Source organism: Pelobates fuscus, chromosome 4 (assembly GCF_036172605.1).
Source record: "Pelobates fuscus isolate aPelFus1 chromosome 4, aPelFus1.pri, whole genome shotgun sequence".
Lineage (NCBI taxonomy): Eukaryota > Metazoa > Chordata > Amphibia > Anura > Pelobatidae > Pelobates > Pelobates fuscus.
Window position 1 is genome coordinate 147,433,118 of NC_086320.1, and position 17,582 is coordinate 147,450,699.

Genomic DNA, 17,582 nt, shown 5'->3' on the forward strand with positions numbered 1-17,582 from the left:
CCACCGGTATTCCCCGGTGGTCAGGTTGACTCTGTCTGGTATGGGTCGCCAGGTTCCCTTTAGCTCATGTAGTGGTTAACTACATGAGCGTGTCATCATGGGCGACTAACTCTAGGGTTTCAGGCAAATACGTAAAATTTGCCATGTGTTAGACATGATGTGGTCAGGTGTGTAATAATTGCCTGTGTGCATATCTCTGCTAACACCCTAATCTCCTGTTTTGCTTCAGGGCATGACTCCTGGGGTAATTCAGTAGGTCACCTGCTTCAAAGGTAGTAGCTCGCTTAACTGGGTCCACCTACTCCGGTCATGGCCACCCAGGCCGGTAGGGTTCCAGGCAAGGGTTTTGAACCCTTTTTGAATATGGGAAGAACATCTGCCTTCCTCCAATCCTCCGGAACACTTCCTGAAAGAAAAGAATCTTGAAAGATTAAAAACAGAGGTTCACTTATTTCTACACTTAGTTCTTTAAGTACTTGTACATGAATACAGTCAGGCCCTGGAGCTTTGTTTATATTAACCTTCTTTAGTTGCTGCAGCACCTTGTCTTGAGTTAGCCAATTACTATTTTTCTGCAAGTTTTTAGCAGCAATCATTTGCACATCTACTGTTTTGCCATGGGTTCTTCTTTAATACACTGCTCAAAAAAATAAAGGGAACACTTAAACAACACAATGTAGCTCCAAGTCAATCACACTTCTGTGAAATCAAACTGTCCACATAGGAAGCAAAACTGAGTGACAATCAATTTCACATGCTGTTGTGCAAATGGGATAGACAACATGCGTAAATTATAGGCAATTAGCAAGACACCCCCAATAAAGGAGTGGTTCTGCAGGTGGTGACCACAGACCACTTCTCAGTTCCTATGCTTTCTGGCTGATGTTTTGGTCACTTTTGAATGCTGGCGGTGCTTTCACTCTAGTGGTAGCATGAGACAGATTCTACAACCCACACAAGTGGCTCAGGTAGTGCAGCTCATGCAGAATGGCAAATCAATGCGAGCTGTGGCAAGAAGGTTTGCTGTGTCTGTCAACGTAGTGTCCAGAGCATGGAGGTGCTACCAGGAGACAGGCCAGTGCATCAGGAGACGTGGAGGAGGCCGTAGGAGGGCGACAACCCAGCAAAAGGACCGCTACCTCTGCCTTTGTGCAAGGAGGAACAGGAGGAGCACTGCCAGAGCCCTGCAAAATAACCTACAGCAGGCCACAAATGTGCATGTATCTGCTCAAACGGTCAGAAATAGACTCCATGAGGGTAGTATGAGGGCCCAACGTCCACAGGTGGGGGTTGTGCTTACAGCCCAACACCATGCAGGACGTTTGGCATTTACCAGAGAACACCAAGATTGGAAAATTCGCCACTGGCGCCCTGTGCTCTTCACAGATGAAAGCAGGTTCACACTGAGCACATGTGACAGACGTGACAGAGTCTGGAGACGCCGTGGAGAACGTTCTGCTGCCTGCAACATCCTCCAGCATGACCGGTTTGGCAGTGAGTCAGTAATGGTGTGGGGTGGCATTTCTTTTGGGGGGGCCGCACAGCCCTCCATGTGCTCGCCAGAGGTAGCCTGACTGCCATTAGGTACCGAGATGAGATCCTCAGATCCCTTGTGAGACCATATGCTGGTGCGGTTGGCCCTGGGTTCCTCCTAATGCAAGACAATGCTAGTCCTCATGTGGCTGGAGTGTGTCAGCAGTTCCTGCAAGATGAAGGCATTGATTCTATGGACTGGCCCGCCCGTTCCCCAGACCTGAATCCAATTGAGCACATCTGGGACATCATGTCTCGCTCCATCCACCAACATCACGTTGCACCACAGACTGTCCAGGAGTTGGCAGATGCTTTAGTCCAGGTCTGGGAGGAGATCCCTCAGGAGACCATCCACCACCTCATCAGGAGCATGCACAGGCATTGTAGGGAGGTCATACAGGTATGTGGAGCCCACACATACTACTGAGCCTCATTTTGACTTGTTTTAAGGACAGTACATCAAAGTTGGATCAGCCTGTAGTGTGTTTTTCCACTTTAATTTTGAGTGTAACTCCAAATCCAGACCTCCACGGGTTGAAGAATTTGATTTCCATTTTTTTTTTTTTTTTTTGTGTGATTTTGTTGTCAGCACATTCAACTATGTAAAGAACAAAGTATTTCAGAAGAATATTTAATTCATTCAGATCTAGGATGTGTTATTTTTGTGTTCCCTTTATTTTTTTGAGCAGTGCATAATGGATGAGAAATAGTTATATTCACTTGCTAACACCCCCATCCCAGTTTTTAGTGTACCTACACTTTCATTTTTTGTTTTTCTAGAATTTCTGTACTTAAAAAATGCTCTGGGGTTGGTTGTGCTCTCTTTGGCTATCATTTTTTCATTTTGAGGTTTATTAAATCTAATCGCCTTGTTGCACTCATTATTGGCTTCCTTATAACTTTTATAGGATGCCTCTGATTTGTCAGATTTAAAGGCTTTGAATGCCCTTTTCTTGTTTTTAATTTCTCGATTCACTTTCCCACTAAGCCACAATGGTTTCAAATTGTTTATTTTATATTTATTACCTTATGGTACATACTGAGAAATGTACCTTTCTAATATTTGTTAGAAGATGTTCCATTTATCCTCAGTGTTCTTTTCACTAAAGAGTTTCTGCCAGTCAATATACTGTGAAGCTGCCCTTAACCTATAGAAATTGGCCTTTTTAAAATTATATGTTTTAGTATACCCCATGTGTTTTTTGTTTTTTGTAGTTTATTTCAAATGACACTATATTGTTATCACTATTACCAAGTGTTAACCTACTTGAATGTTGTCAACAGATCAACATTGTTTGTTAGAACCAGGTCCAGACAAGCGTCCTTTCTAGTTGGTGCTTGTACAAGTTGTGACATGAAGGTGTCATTTAACAAGTTCAAAAGCCTAATTCCCTTTGCTGAACTGCTAGTCCCTCTGTCCCAATGTATGTCCGGGTAATTAAAGTCTCCAATAATTAAAGTGTTACCCAGATTTGCAGCTTTCTCAATTTTCTCAAACAGCTGTTGTTCCTCATTAATATTAACATTATGTGGTTTAAAACATATCCCAGGGGGCGGGGCCTGACTGCCATGGCAGAGAGTCACATCTTGCCTGAGCTCCTCTCTTACTCGAGCAAAAACAATATTTTATGCTACATCTAGCCCAAATTATCATTCACCCAACAACTCACTTGCATCCCAACCTGACTGCAATACACTGCAGAGGTGGGAAACGCGACAGAAGCTCCCCAGCAGCACAATCTGAGACATGTGGCCTAGAGCGTGACCGACAGGAGAGGCGGCCGACCTCCCAGACCGGAGTGATTAAACAGCCCTAATCGACATGCAAAAGCCCCGTGACCCCCCCCTTGGACCGGCGGTCCTCCCCTGGAAGGAATGTCTGCACTACTAGGTACAGGGGGAGAGACCACTGATGCAAGGAAATCATGTGAACTACCCAGCATGGCGGACGCCACGTGGCACCATGACCCTGTCGATGTACAAAATGACCTAACGACCAGACTCAATAGAATATTTGACAAATTCTGGCGGGACCTGGAGAAGAGGAGTCATCGCACCACCTCTGAGCAAATGCTAACATACACACCATCACAGCAGGTTGTAAGCCCACAGCAGACTCATGCAAGACGAACCACCTTGCCGGCACAAGCAAAGCCGCACCGGCGTCCGCCTAAGCGTCGGGAAAACGAAATACTCAGACCACGACGGCGAAGACTGAACAGGTCGCAACGGACTGCTCACCGCTCCATACCCCCTGCACTGGACACTGACGCGACCCCAATTGCGAGAATGTTCGGTCCCATGCACCGACGAGCACACAAGCCTGGAAAATCTGTCACGACCGCTTGCCGCTCTCACTCCCGACCGCGGCCTACTCCACGACAGATCCCTCAAGTCTCTCCCTTTCTGGGAAGCCAAGCACACAGCCAGCCAACGGACCCAGCCACAGACCAGATACGCGACTTATGCTTCAAATGACTAGGAGGGCGGTAAAGACTGGGACTGGTGGGGAGCTACCTTGCAGAATTTCAGCCACAGGCTTAGATTCGGGGTGGGATGAGACACCCGACCGCAGATAAAACCCTAGCAGAAGCAAACCACTTCTCACCCACCTCCTACTCAACAGGGATAAAATCTCACTAATAACCCCTAGGGTCACTAGCCTGTTATCCCCCTACCATGAGCACGCTTCACAATTTATTTTACACACATACTCACCATGTCTGATACAGCATAACACAACACTTCCCTCTTACTATAAAGCCTAGACATGATAGATCTCACCTGGACTCTAAACCATACTATAAAAAACGTGCTGTATATTCAAATGCCATATACATGTCACGCTATGTTCAATTTAATGTTTGTCACTGCTGTTGTGGCATTGACAGAATGTTTGTAAACCGTAAGCATGCAAAAATAAAGAATATAAAGTTGATTTCCCTTATTTTACCCCAAGCAGATATTTACCCATAAAGCTTACACATCTTCCTCATCACATTCCACTTGCTTAAGATCTGGCTTTAACTCATGGTTGACATACCTCACCACCTTTCCTGTTTGTTTCTGTCCTTCCTAAATAGTGTGTACCCATTTAGGTTAACTGCCCAGTTATGTGTCTCATCCCACCATATTTCAGTTATGCCTATTATGTCATAATGTTTAGTGTATGCTATTGCCGCTAGTTCCCCCATTTTGTTATTTGGGCTCCTTGCATTTGTAAGCATACATTTAACATTATCATCAGTCACTTGTACTTTTTGTGAGTTCTTATCAACTTTACATACCTTCTCTGTTCTGAGTTCGCCCCTCCCCTATCTCCACTCCCCTTATACTGAGCTAAAGCCCATCTCCTTTCTGTCCTATCTCCATTTTGTAGATTGCTATGACCCTCCCCCCCTACTACTAGTTTAAAATCTCCTCCAACCTTCTAGCCATCCTATCCCCCAGCACTGCAGACCCTCCCCCATTTAGGTGTAACCCACCACTGCTACAAAGGTTGTACCCAAGCGCAAAAATTGACCCAGTGCTCTAAAAACCGAAAACCCTCTCTCCTGCATCAAGACTTCAGCTGTAGTTATGTTATTTATTTTAAGAAGTCCTTTATGTGTGAAGAGTGTGTCTTCTTTTTTTATTTTACAAAAAGTGCAGATTTCAATAGAAATGTACACTTTTATAAATTAGCCTGGTTATACTCTTCCTAATCAGACAACAGGTCCTGCTACTTCCTGGTTTGGTTAGCTCAGTTGAACTAAACTCAAAAGAGCACCTTCCTTGCAAAGACTTCTTTGCAAGGCAGAGAAGACTGTGATTGTACAGTGTCAAGGCCCCCGGCTCACCGCGAGGCGCGGCCGCACCCGACCAGTGCAACCGTGCCGACTGACTGAGCTTACCTGCTCAGCGTCGAGTCTGGAACCGCTCTGCCAGATCCTCCTGGTGGCCTACCCTTAATCAATATGGCACTGACCACACGGTCGCGGCTATATATAGCCCCGCCCCCCCAGGCTTGCGACGTCGGTGAACACTCATGTTCTGTGGTCAGAGGTCACCCTCTGACCAATCAAAGCCAAAGGAGGGATATTTAAATCCCTGAAGTTCCCTGGTTTAATCCCCTGTCGTGATTTCCATTCCTGGTTCCCGAGACTGCGTTTTCTTGTCCTGTTTTTTATATTCCCTGTATTTTGACCTTGGCTATTCCTGACTATTTTGATTTCTGGTTTCCCTGACTTGGCTTGTTAAATTATATTGTGTATTTCTGGCTTCCTTGACCTCGACTATCCCTTGACCATTCTCTGTCTTTAACGTATTAGTCCGGTCATTTTAAGGACCGATTTACGTTCTATCCTTTTCTGTTCTGTCTATGTAGATGTTACATAGTTTTGCATGCTGGACCACACTAGCAGTCATGACAGACAGGCACAGAAAGTCTGGGCTGGAGAAAAAGGCAAGGGTTTGCAATGGCTAGAGACAAGAGATCAGCAGTTTTACAAGCAATTACTTTTACAAGTAATTTGTGAGTTTAAAAAAAAAAAATATATATATATATATATATATTTATTTGGGCGGTATAGTGTCCCTATAAGAAGGAACTTAATTAAAGGCACTTTCCAGGGAAGAGATTTTACTTACCTGGTTCCAGCGCCGGGAGCCTCGTGAAGCCGCGCCCCCTATTTCGTCAAAATGACGAAATAGGTGGGCGCAAGCAGGGAGCAATCAGACGCTTCCATTTGGAAGCGTCATTGCTCCCTTGTGCACATGCGCTCATACTTCAGAGGGCGGCATTCATGCCGCCCTCTGAAGTCCTGAGCGCACTACCGCGCATGCGCACGGTGTGCGCGGCCGCGAGCTGAGCTGAGTGACAGCTCAGCTCGCGGTCTTTGCCCGCCCCCCTCCTCTGCTGACAGGCTGGAGAGAGAAGGCGCGCACACAGTGCCTTCTCTCTCCTGAACACGTCAGACGTATTTTAATACGTCTGACGTGTACAGGGCCTTTTTAGGGCCCTGCGTGATAGGAAGTCCCTCTAGTGGCCGTCTGAGTGACGGCCACTGGAGGTATTCCTATCAATCAATGTAAGCACTGTATTTTCTCTGAAAATACAGTGTTTACATTAGATAATACCTGAACAACTACATTAATCTGTAGTTGTTCAGGTGACTATAGTGTCCCTTTAAATGTTTCCATTGAGTATACTGAAACTGTTCTTAAGGGATAGGTCAGGTGGCATTTATTCGCTTGAAATACAATAAAAGAAAGAATTGACAGGTAATTACAATTAGAGCACTTATTAGAAACAGGGTGGAATGATGATGGGGCTGGGATGGTATATGAACCTATCATATTTGTCTCCAAATTGTCAAATTAGACTGTAAGGTAGGTTGATGAAACACCTCTAAGAAATATAAAGATGCATCTTGCCAGGGCATGGAATGTATTGGGGTATTAATAAATTATAAGCACCAAAATAATCTTAACTCAACCAAGGGGTTTTGTTGCATAGATCATGCAACTGTAGTCACACCGCTTAATTCTCTGCCATGTAGAATTTCATTCACTTTGTGCAGCCCTAGCCACACTTCCCTGGCTGAGACTAGACTTGGGCGCTTCAGAAATTTTCGTTTCGTACGAATGTATTTGTACGAAAAAACAAATGTGTTTAATCAGAACCAAAATTCGTCCATTCTTCCATTCGTTTTCGTCTGAAATTCATTAGTTTTTTTTCGTTTCGGATAAACCCATTCGTTTATTTGGCATGATTTAATTGAACCAAATGAATTGAATACATCAAAATGAGACTCACACAATCTTCTTACACATTTCTTGAAAAAAAGTCTAGCATTTTTTTCAACATCCTTTAGTGCACATATTTGTTTTAACTTCTTTTATTGCACATTAATTTAAAATTCTCATCTCAAGCTCTGTTAGAAACCTACTCGAGCCAGCAATAGCCTCCTCTGTGGGATTAAAGCTCAGAGCAGGAGAAAATAACTAAACCAAATACACTTTGCTTGGAAGATCAGATTGACAATGAAACCATTTTTTTCATGTAGGCTTGGTCAGTCACTGTTATGGAAGCAATTTAACCCCTAAATGGCAGATAATTGGGCGGTGAAACTGCAGTGGCATGTATATATATGCAACAAATTACTTCATGACATATCCTTTTAGAGATGTCATGTTGGTCCAATTATAAATTTACCCCATGTGTATGCCTAAAAGCTTCTCCATTCCCCATTTATTTTCCCCTCATCCCCATCCCCTTGCATCTTTTATTCCCTTACATCCCCTCTTACTTTTTTAACATGTACAGTTATCAATTTCTGGATTTTATCAGTATGACAGTTGTGACTCTTAAAACTCAATAAAAATTATATACGGAGAGGATATGTTCCTTTCTATTGTATGTCGTTTCCTGCGACTTCTGCAGTACAGTCTACAGAAACCAGGAAGTGACAGCAATTTCTCAGCCAATCCTTGTTCTACAGTTTTCTAACAATTTTTTCATTGACAAATTGTTATAAAATTACACTAAATTAAAAAGTTGCACTTACTATGCCAGTGTACTTGCACATACACACAGTAATACAAGCATAATAAAATTACAAAATGTCCTTTAAGAAAAAAAATCTTAATTGTACCTAATCCAAAACAAGGTATAACCATGTACCCAAAATATGCTACCACCCCAGACTAGGAAATCTCTAGAGTAGCCAGGGGGATATGTGTGAATGGGGATGTCAGTAGTCTGATACTAAGGATTGAACAGCATATCTAATATCCCCTGTTCATGTTTTTGAAGTTGCTCTCTGTTCCTGCTTACCTACACACTAGCAGCAGAAACTTTAACCCCTTAAGGACACATGAAGGAAATATTCCGCCATGATTCCCTTTTATTTCTGAAGTTGTGTCCTTAAGGTTGTATCTCCATTTTTGTTATAGCACACAAAAAAATTAGAGAATGTAATAGATACATCAGTATGAGTTATGACAAAGTACACAGTTGTAGAACAACCACAGTAAATGGAGATACACACAATAGGAGAGTAAGAAAGATGGGAAACCAATCAAGGAAAAAAGAATTGAGAAGCGAAAAAGTGAAGTATAGAGGTGGAAATGTATAAGATCTAAAGAAATCAACAGGCATCAACAAAGATGGGACCTATAATAATAAGGCAAATTGAGAAACAAGGGTAGAGAGGCACAGGATCAGGGCAGTGCACTAGGCACACAGTGATGGATGTCAATGCAAAGGGCATCAAGAGGGAAATTCAATGAAAAGGCATGAATTCACACTCAGTCCTCAAAATGACTCAGGCTCCAGCAACTGATCCCAATAAAACCAGTGCAGCAATCATCTCCTATCCAGCGGAGGACCTAGAGAGAGCCCTGTTACTAAATTATTTTTGGTTCTCCTATACAGCAGTTGTGGCAAAAAGGCAGATCTCAACTGCAGTATAACTCCCACAACACCTTGACAGCTGTAGCTCTATCATTTGCCCATCACTGCAGGTTGTATTTGTGTGCAGTGTCTGTGTGTGAGGGTAGGCGTGTTTTTGCATAGAGTATTTGTGTGTGAATGTTTGTGTATTTCTGTATACACAGTGGTGTATTTTGTTATTGTGCTGCCCTAGGCATGACTAAACTCATTCACCCCTCATTCACCTCTTCTTGTCAAAACCGCACATCTTCCTGTTTAAGTCCCACCCCTTACTCTGTAAATCTCCGATCTTCTCCTTTAGGCTCCACCTTTTCACTGTGGTAGGTGATAGAATATCTCCCCCCACATCGTACACCAAGTACACTTGTTTATTGCTCATATAATGTTACTAAATGCATTTGTAAACCAAAAACATCTCTGGGATATCATTCAATAAAACTATATATTACATGAAAGAGAAAAACTATATAAAAAAAATCCAAGAATATATGGATTGTGTAAAAATCTTTGAGGTTAACAGGCAAGGAGATAATATTTATTTTTATGTTAGTTTATTAACACAGGACATAAGCGGAGCACATTCTGAAGAAATAGCTGTTAACTATGTTTTTTTATTTTTAATAATGAGACTATGAGTATTGCAGCTAACTAGGGGTGAACCTTTCACAGACACAGGCAGCACTCAGGAAGCACTGCATGTAGAAGTTGGTATTACCTCTCTTTCATCTATGGCACTTTATTCTGTTCACATGAGCATCAGTACCACCAAGCACCAGTATAAAAATTGCGCTACCCACAAAATGGCACGGCTGCTAGAGTTGCAGTATTGTGGGGGATCAATGGGTGGGATCAATAGGCATTTAAGGTCATGGGGGGGCATGCAAGTGGGCATGTCGGAGTGATATTGTTTGCCACCCAACTGGAAAATGCCACCCTAGGCAAATGCCTTGTTAGCCTCATGATAGATACAGCTCTGTGTATATAGCTGATGTTTGAATGCAGAGTAGCATTTATTGTAGTGTTGGTATTTGACTATAGGGATGTATTTGTGTGTAGTGTTGGTGTTTGAATGCAGTGGTGTATATGAATGCAGAGGTGTTTTTCTGTTTAAAGTTGGTGTTTGACTGCAGTGGTGTAGTGTCATTGTTTGAATGTAGCTGTGTGATTGTGTGTGATGTTGGTGTTTTTTCATGCAAGTGCATGTTCACATATACACATACATTGCCATACACACGTACAGATGCACTTTGCCTCACATAGAAACACACAAACACTGTCACACAAAGATACACACAGATACCCACACACATGCACACTGACACACACAGATTGATACATGTGAACAGATTCAACCAGTGTCATACATGCACAAATACAGATCCACTAACACTAACACATATATACACAACACACACATATAGATATACTAACTACCTCATGCTGTGTACACTTCAGATGTGTCCCCCAAGTCTCCCTGCAGTCTTGCCTTTTTTATTTTGCATCAGGAGCCTCTGTCTATGCCAGTCTGCCCAAGAAGGGCCCATGGCACCAGTGACAGCAATGGCACTGACAGGCCCCTGACCAATCCACACCTAAATTCCGATATCAATTAAACTCAAATTGATACACTATAACCTTAACTACCTTCTAAACCAAACATTAAAACAACTTTGTTATTGTGCTGCAGTGAGGATGAGCTTTTAAGAACACACAGCTGTTGTAGTAACACTCAAATGGTCCAAGACAATTCACAGTCTCTGTTTTAATGGAGATGTTTTGACACTAATTACTGCAATGTAATTACACCCAACTTGTCTTGTTGCAACTACTTGTTTTTTTAGTCTACCTATTATAAAGCTCTTTAGAATATGTCAATGTTTTATTTATAATAATATATGCACTTACACACATAAGATAAGTCCCAATAATATTACATCGCTTTTATCTACATGAGCTTGCAAAATAAATATTCAATTATATTTGTTTTTTGAACACTTTTTTAACACTATCATGGTAATCGATTGGTGGAAACCAAAGTGCCACTTACTATTTAATTTTATCTGAGTTTGAGGCAAAAATAAGCAGTACACTTTGATGTATTTTGCAAAAACATGTTTATTCTTCCACAACAATACAAACACAACTGCAACATATACATGCAATTTATCATTATTATAATAAAGTGATTTGCCACAAGCATCAAAACTTTTACCTTAATACCAACTCATCAATAACAAGTCATTATTTCTATCTTCCATAAATTTTAATTAAGAAAAAAACAAATATCTATGCTACAAATGCCCTTTTGTTTACTAGAAAAGAAACATAATTTCATATGAAATATCTAGGTATCGAAACATATTTTAATTTGTCAAATGCCTGTCATGAATTTCAGTGTTTTTCCTGCATTGTTCATGCACATTATTATATTGGTAGATGCCAATTACAACCTCCACAACCATCACTGGACACAATTGTAACAAGAACGTAGTGTTAAACCAGCGGGTTAGGACAACTTTTAAGAAAAAATAAGGATAGAAAGGCAAAGCTAGTAGCACATCATGGGTGTACTTTTAGACCAAGGCATAATGCCAGTTCAGATTTCTGGATCTTGCCATCTCTGTTGACATCACAGTGGTTCAGGAGAATCTTACGGAACTTATCGAGGTCGACACCACTGATGCTTGGCTGAAGGAAGAGAAACAAACATATATATTTACATGACCTAGTCTGTATTTAGAATGAATGTAAAAAATACACAGGTTTCATTGATTCATTCCTTTTATTCTAGTAATTGTAAAGCAATTTTATTTAAAAAAAAGTATACAAAAAGCAGAAAAACATTTGGAGTTACTTTTTTCTCCTTGCGGTCTGTTTAACAACCCTACAGAGTGCAGCTTAATCACTTAGTACAATGCAGTGTGTGCAGTGGGAAAAGGCACATATCCTGCTCTACAAATCCCCATCCAGATTTACAATGCTCAACAACAAGCAGGGTATAGAAATATGAACTGACTTCATGGATGGAGAGCAAAGAGCAATGTGGAGATCATTGTAGGATAAGATTGTGAGTTCCTGGTCTAGTCTACCCGATATATGGCCTTGCTACTTCTAGTAACTAAATAAAAAATACTCTGAAATGACATCAATTTTAAGAACCACAAAATATACACTAATTGTGGAGTGAAAGACACTGAAGGCAATTTCAAGCTAAAACATCAAACACATGTAAATCATGACATAGGTGTTGTGGGGGGGGGGGGGGGGGGGGGATGCAGAGGCTTTGGAGGCTAAAGATCACAACATGATACTCTTTATTGCCAGATATTTACAGATAATGGATCAAGCAAGAGCATATTAGTGTTTTATATATTTTACTTTTAAAGTAGGCAACTGCTTCTCCATGTAGTTGTATGATAGAAAAAAAAAAGATCAATAGTATAGTGCTTTTCAAAACTACAAGGGGGAGGGGGTGCTGGGGGAAACCTTTTAGTTTTTTAGTTATGTAAAATCACAATTACCCTAATACGGTCAATCACTAGATTCTTTGCTGCACACCCCATTATTAGTTAATTGTACACTAGAGGTACCCAGATCACTTCATCTCATTGACGTAGTCCCTGTCTCCCCTTAACCCTTGATAACTTCACCTATAGTGGCTGTCTTCTAGATAGCCAATGGAGGCCCTTCCTGGTACTTTATGCAGTTCAACTTGCTCTGTGTTGCTTTGGGCTTATCCCCCGGGTGTTTTTGGAACCAATCAATGCCCCTGATTGTTAATAATTGTCTCAATGTATTTCAAATTTTTTATGTGACAATCTTTATTGTCAATTTTTTTTCCCATTAAAGTTGATGACTGTGAACTTTTTTAAATGTCATCCATGTGGTTAATATTCACAACAAGGTCAGTGTCACATTTCTCTATATTTCTTCATTCCAAAAGAATATAAAAGCTACTTTTATCTTCATTGCATTGTAAGTGATCTGTAACACATTGCATTATATGATGTACTTTTACAGTAGATACCTAAAACAAATGACTGGAGTTGGCACCAGGGCAACAAAGACCGGGAGACAGTCTGGATTATTCCATAAACTCTGACAGGGTTATTTACCAAAGTGAGAACTCAAAGTGAATTCAAAGTGAATTTTAAATTCAAGGCCATAGTAGCCGAACTGAAAGCATTGCTGACTTAGAGACGTTTTCCAGTTCAGCTATTTTGACCTTACATTTAAGATTTCCTTTGAATTCCCCTTGAATTCTTACATTAGTGTGTATATTTGAGAATGAAAATCTGAATTGCAAGATTTAAGATGCAATAACAAACAAAACTAATTTATTTTACTCAGACATGAAAGCACACAGTCAACTTTTCAATGACATTACCAAACATTTCATAAAATATCAGGGTAATGGTGTTGAAACTAAACCTGAGGATTCGGATTCTAATTTTGTCCAAATTTGGGCATATCTACTGTTCACCTGACTAATGTTTCTCCCAAGTACAATGCAGGCTTAAAACCAACCAAGCCAACAACAAGGCGATGTCTAAACACGTTTGGATGCTTTGTTGCTTTGGTTGCATTCCTTATGTAAAGCATTAAATAGTTTGGGGTTATTTCTCCCCCAACCAACATTTTATAGGAAAGTTAGCAGATGATCAGAAATATGAAGGGTGTTGGGGTACAGTAAAAAAAAAAAAAAGAAAAGCAGCATGTATTGCAATCTATAAATGATTTATTTTATTTTTTTAAAGGGGGATAGTAAAAAAGAAAGTGTTTATAACAAACAATTAACATTTGATTTCAGGTTAGTTTGGTTCCGTTCCAAAAGTGCAGACCTATCCCTCCTGAAGTTAAATTTAAAGGATTAAGGGTGTAATCCCACGGAAATTCCCACTCGATTGCTCCATTTATTGGTAATTTTTCACCAAGAAAATCTTTTTAAGTAGCATACTGAACAAAAGGATATTAGGTCACAACATACATTATATTCCATAGAGATGATCTACATATATTCTTACTCGGTGCTTGAGTCACTCAGTTATTTTGGACCCGATTTGCCACATTTTTTCCATCACTAGCTTGTTCACACCCCATTCTCCTCCCCCCCCCCCCCAACCCTCCTCCCCTCACACACAGTTTCCTCTTTTTTCTTTTCTTTTAGAAATTATACTTTTAATTCAAAGTTAAACATAAAGAAAAGTAGTTCCTACTTTTCCTTATGTATAGCCTGAAGGTTGACAAAAGTTGACAAAGGGTAGAGCTTTATTAATGCTCAATGGTCTTTGCCATAGGCTATACTATGCTCCATTCAGCATCCTGTCACGTTAGGGAGTCGAGCATCAATCCCACTTTATTTTGATTATCGTGGGTTCGCAAGACTCAACAAAGGTCCTTAGGAGGCAATGCGTGTGCACGTCATTTGACATGCACGACCATGAAAGAGCAAAACATGGAATTCTCAATACCACCATCATAGAAACACAAAGATTGAGAAGACTCGGCTGGACTGGCACAAAATTAGAAATGGTAAGCTGCATCGGTCATGGGACCTGAAATGGTTGTGAGTGGGTTGGGAGGCTATAAGTTGATGGTCAAGAAAGACCCCCTAACTTCTAAATAAAGTACATGCTGTCCCCTAGCCATTAATTTACAAGGGGCATGTATGTAAATAAAAAAAAAATATTTGTATATTTGTATGTAAATCAAAATGTAAAACAAAAACTAGATACAGTACCTTGTTGTTGATCCAGCAATAATTGTCATCCAGCCAAGACTCGTGATCCCCATCCTACTGGGATTGTTCAAGACTTGGCTGGGGCTGGATCAGCAACAAGGTAGGGTTTACACCGTCCTCCTACTCCTACTCCTCTTCCTCCCCTTCTAGTTCTAGTAGATGGAGAGGGGCAGAGCAGGGGGTGGAGTCATATGAGCATGTCATATGACTCCAGGGCATCTGCTGGCTAACTTAAATTTCAGCTCCTCCTCACAAGATATATGGGGACATGAAGACAATCACATCTACTCACAAAATATTGACAAGTAGTCCTTTCATTGATTTATCGACTTATTTTTCAAATATCAAAAACACAATACTGCACAACCAATGTATTTAGTTATTTATATATTTTAATTTGCATTTTTGCCATGATGAAACTTTTATATTACATATAAATTAGTGTAAGGATTCTTTGTAGGGTTAGTGTAAGGGTTACTGTATTAAGTTAGTGTAGGGTTTTAGGGTGAGGGGTAGTGCAAGCAGTGGCGTACACACAACCCATGGGGCCCCGGTGCGAAAACTGATCCGTGGGCCCTACCCCCCCGCGCGCTTACTCTGCGCGAACTGGCGGTGGGCACCTGGTCAGAGGGGTCACAGGGCTGCAACCCCTGCGACCGCGGTATGTACACCAGTGCATGCAGATAGACCTACACTTAAAGGACCACTACGGACACCCAGATCACATCAGCTCAATGAAGTGGTCTGGGTGCCAGGTCCCTCTAGTTTTAACCGTGCAGCTGAAAACATTGCAGTTTCAGAAAAACTGCTATGTTTCACTGAGGGTTAATCCAGCCTCTAGTGGCTGTCTCATTGACAGCCGCTAGAGGAGCTTCTGCGATTCTCACTGTGAAAATCACAGTGAGAAGACGCTGAACGTCCATAGGAAAGCATTGAGTAATGCTTTCCTAAGGGCAGTTTTCATGTGCATTCGGAACTGAGTGGCGGAGAGATCCCCAGCGCCAAGGGTGTCCGGCGCTGGAGAAAGGTAAGTGCTTAAGACATACACACTCTCATGAACAGACGCATACACACTAGCTAACAGACACACACACTCAGTGACAGACATACACACTCACTTACTTACAAAACAAACACTCACTAACAGACACACACAGTAACACACTCACTGACACACTAACCCTAACACACACTCTAACACTAACAGACACACACACACTCTCTAACACACACACTAACACACACACACTCTAACACTAACAGACACACACTCTAACACTAACACACACACACTCACGAACACACACACACACACACACACACTCACTAAAACTAACAGACACACACACTCTCTAACACACACACACACACACTATAACACTAACAGACACACACTCTAACACTAACACACACACACACTCACTAACACACACTCACTAACACTAACAGACACACACACTCTCTAACACACTAACACACACACTCACTCACTAACACACACGCACTCACTAACACTCACACACACACTCACTAACACACACACACTCACTAACACTTACTAACACACACACACTCACTCACTAACACTCACACACTCACTAACACACACACACACTCACTAACACTTACTAACACACACACACACTCACTCACTAACACTCTCACACACACACTCACTAACACACACACTCACTAACACACACACACTCACTAACACTTATTAACACTCACACACACACTCACTAACACACACACTCACTAACACACACACTCACACACTCACTAACACTGACACACACACTAACACTAACACACACTTTTTTTTTAATTTAATCCCCCCAGCCTCCCTACCTTTAGAAGTGCTGAGGGGATTCCCTGGGGTCCAGTGATGGTGGTGCTGCTGGACGGGTCATCTGGCTGGCGGGTGCGCGAGGGAGCACTTTCCCCTGAGTGCTCCCTCTCAGCTCTCGCGCGCCCGCCAGCCCGGTGATACCACGGCCAGCCTCTGGGGGCCCTGAGGTGGCCAACTCCTGGTGGCCACAGGGGGTACATACCGGGTCGCAGGGCGGCCGGGCCCCCTGGTGGGCCGGGCCCGGTCGCAGCCGCGACCCCTGCGACCCTGGTATGTACGCCACTGAGTGCAAGTATTAAGGTAGTGTAGGGTTTAAGGGATAGGGATAGTGTAAGTATTTGGGTAGCAAAGGGATAAAGTACTAGGTTTAGGACCAACTGAGCAGTAGCAAGCCCATTAACTACTAGCCAGTTAATGAAAAGTATTTGTGGTGAAACTGTCATGACTCAACTTGCTTCCCACCTGGTGGACAGCCCTGGCTAGGCTCTGCAAAAACAAGTTGCCTACAGGAATACCTATAGTTAGCTAGCACTGAGCCATAGGCGTGCGCACGGGGTGTGCCAGGGCACACCCTAATCCACGTGGCCCACGCGGTGTGCCTCCATGAGCCGGTGAGGTAGACTTTTGAGCAGGAGAAGACCTGGTGAGCTCTTGCCAGCAGCTCTGCTGGGTTCCTCTCGCGAGGACAGAGTGTTGCCGCTGTGCAGGCTAGAGTTCACTCACACTAGGACTACCAGGGATCAGGGATGGCAGCAAGTATCCCCCTCCCATGCAAAAGGTAAGAAGGGAGCGGGGGTATAATCCCTCCAAACAAATTTACACACAGCACCCACACACAGCACCCTTACATACACACACACAGCACCCTCCCACACACACACACACCAGTGTATGTATGGGTGTGTGTGTATATATATATATATATATATATATATAATTATAATTATATAAATACACACATACATATACACGTGGCGTGTGTGTTTGTGGTTTAGGGTGCACACCCTTATGCAATAGGCTGC

The 17,582-nt window shown here is 42.1% G+C and overlaps 1 protein-coding gene across 1 annotated transcript in view; it reads right to left on the reverse strand.

The window, feature by feature from the left end:
- Nucleotides 1–11,193: 11,193 nt before the first annotated feature.
- Nucleotides 11,194–17,582, reverse strand: part of SCGN (secretagogin, EF-hand calcium binding protein) — a 149,563-nt gene continuing 143,174 nt past the window's right edge. The window contains exon 11 of the mRNA XM_063451663.1: nucleotides 11,194–11,656. Within this exon, the coding sequence (XP_063307733.1) occupies nucleotides 11,528–11,656 (129 nt within the window). The 3' untranslated portion in view covers nucleotides 11,194–11,527. The remainder of the gene's footprint in view (nucleotides 11,657–17,582) is intronic.